The sequence below is a fragment of the Oncorhynchus nerka genome, linkage group LG10, assembly GCF_034236695.1.
Source record: "Oncorhynchus nerka isolate Pitt River linkage group LG10, Oner_Uvic_2.0, whole genome shotgun sequence".
In the NCBI taxonomy this organism is placed as follows: Eukaryota; Metazoa; Chordata; class Actinopteri; order Salmoniformes; family Salmonidae; genus Oncorhynchus; species Oncorhynchus nerka.
The window spans coordinates 66,752,034-66,754,156 of NC_088405.1; the positions used below are offsets into that span (position 1 = coordinate 66,752,034).

General features: G+C 53.3%; 1 protein-coding gene across 1 annotated transcript; it reads right to left on the minus strand.

Moving 5' to 3' along the window:
- Positions 1-265: 265 nt before the first annotated feature.
- bhlha9 (basic helix-loop-helix family, member a9) lies at positions 266-1,168 on the minus strand. Its single transcript, XM_065022854.1, has one exon. It carries the CDS (start codon positions 1,166-1,168, stop codon positions 266-268), a length of 903 nt encoding a protein of 300 aa, XP_064878926.1.
- Between the last annotated feature and the right edge of the window lie 955 nt (positions 1,169-2,123).

Sequence of the window (2,123 nt, forward strand, 5' to 3'; positions counted from 1 at the left end):
TAAAACATGCTGAAATGTACATTGCCGTTGCATTCAAGATATGACAATCATATTTACATTGTTAGATAACACATTTAAATCAGTGACTCTGCTCTACTTTAGAGAGTAGCACTGTAATACTGAATCCATTGCAACAGTGAGAGCACATGAAGCTCACTTTTTCTTATTTTTCCCTGAGATCATTTGGACAGTTGGCTGGTCTATTCTCCAGGCTTCAGGTGTCATAGTGGTGCATAGCTAGGCTCTAACGTGTCTGGTCCAAGTGTCAGAGCAGGGACAGGTTGTGCTGGGGGCTTGCTGTCTCCTGGAGGTAGCTCACCTGCCAGGGGAGGCCCAAGGCTGGAGACGGGTCCACAAACGCATCCATGTAGCCCTGAGCGCAGGAGGCCCACACCCCCGTCTGGTACCCCAGCCCCTCGCCCACCTGGGTGTACCTGATAGAGCTGGGCAGCTGCTCCAAGGGGTTCTCTTTCCCACAGTGTCCGTGTAAGGGGTACAACTGGCCCTCGGTGGAGTAGCAGGGGTAGTGTGGTGAGGGTGGACACGAGGAGCCCATGCTGTCCATGTAGAGGTGTGTCTCTGTTGGCAGCCTGTGAGGATGGGTGCCCTGCTGGGGCTCTATCTGGTGGGGGAGTGATGCCTGGTGCCAGGAGATGTAGCTTTGGGGCTCCTGGCGAGGAGCGACTGTCACCCTGGGCGGGTCCAGCCGTGACGTCCTCACCATTCCCACCGCCAATGGCCCCCCAGCCGGCCTGTGGCACTCCCGGTGGGAGCAGGGCTTACTGGGGGGGTTGGAGCTGAGGAAGACAGACAGGGCTGAGATTCGGTTGATGGCCCTCTGCAGGGTGGAAATCTTGGAGAGCCTCTTGCCGCTAAGGTCGTGGTTGAGAGCCACACGTAGAGCATTGAAGGCCTGGTTGTAGTCCAGGATGCGTTTGCGCTCACGGACGTTGGCAGCCACACGGCGGGCCTTGGAGCGGACTGGGCGGCTGCGCTTCTTGGCCTGGCCCTCCTCAGGATCGTCGCTGGGGGGGCTGCTGGCTGAGCCCTCACTGTCCTTGGGGTTTCCGTCGCTCCCTTCGTTATCCTCCCCCTGACCCAGCATGCACAGCTCCAGCTCCTCCTCAGAGAACTCCTCTGACCCTGCCAGGTTTCTGCAGATCATCATCACTGGCTGGCCGTGGAGCTATGGTGAAGGTTGTTGTTGTAGTTGCTCTGTAGCCACTGACTACTTAGTAGTTGCTGGAGTGTTCGCAAAGTTGCCGTTGCGGTGCCAGGACCTCCTTTGCTGTCGATCTTGTTCTGAGGGGCTGCCTGTCAGGTTGGTGTTGGGTGCTGTGTTTTGCGGCGTCTTTCACAGAGCTGTCAGTCGGGACGTTGTTGGGTGCTGTGTCCTGACAGCCCTTGTCTCCTCCTCCTCTCCTGGTGCCCTGTGATTACCTATGTTTCCGCGGGACGGCCCTGCCTGCTTTTTAAAGCCAGCCCACCTCCTCCAGTCACATGGTACAGTCACCCATGAGGAATGGTGCTCTCTCTCTCTACCTGGTTTATGGGCACCCTCCAGGCAAATGGCGCTGTCACCTCCTCCTCCTCCTTCTCCTCCTCCACAGACACTCCCTCTCATACCTTACAGGATCTCTAAGTGTTTCAGCAAATCCACAGCCTTGTAATACATAACAAGCAAAAGCAAAGTCCTCATTTTTGGCATGACAATTGACTTTTTCTTGACATCCACCTATTGATTATTTTTGGTATATACCGTATCTAGGCCATTGATGAATCACTTTGACTCAAAGAGGGTGCTCCAATGTATGACTCTTGCTTCGATGTAAATCCACAAATACATTTATTTCCGCTCAAATACCTATTATTTTGTGGCCTACTAGTCACATGTTGTATAGAATGGTACGGGGTAGAGTGAGGGGTTTTCTGATGTTTATCTTAATGGGGGAGTTACATGAAAATTAGTCACAGGGCGTCCATGACAAATTGTGTGTTTATCAAATAGCAGCCTAATCTGTGTTGTGTTTGTTTCCCCTCGTCTCACCAATGTGGGAGAGGGAAGGAGGGATTTGTCCATGTAATTAGCTGTATACAGAGTGGCGATTCACTTCGATTCCCTC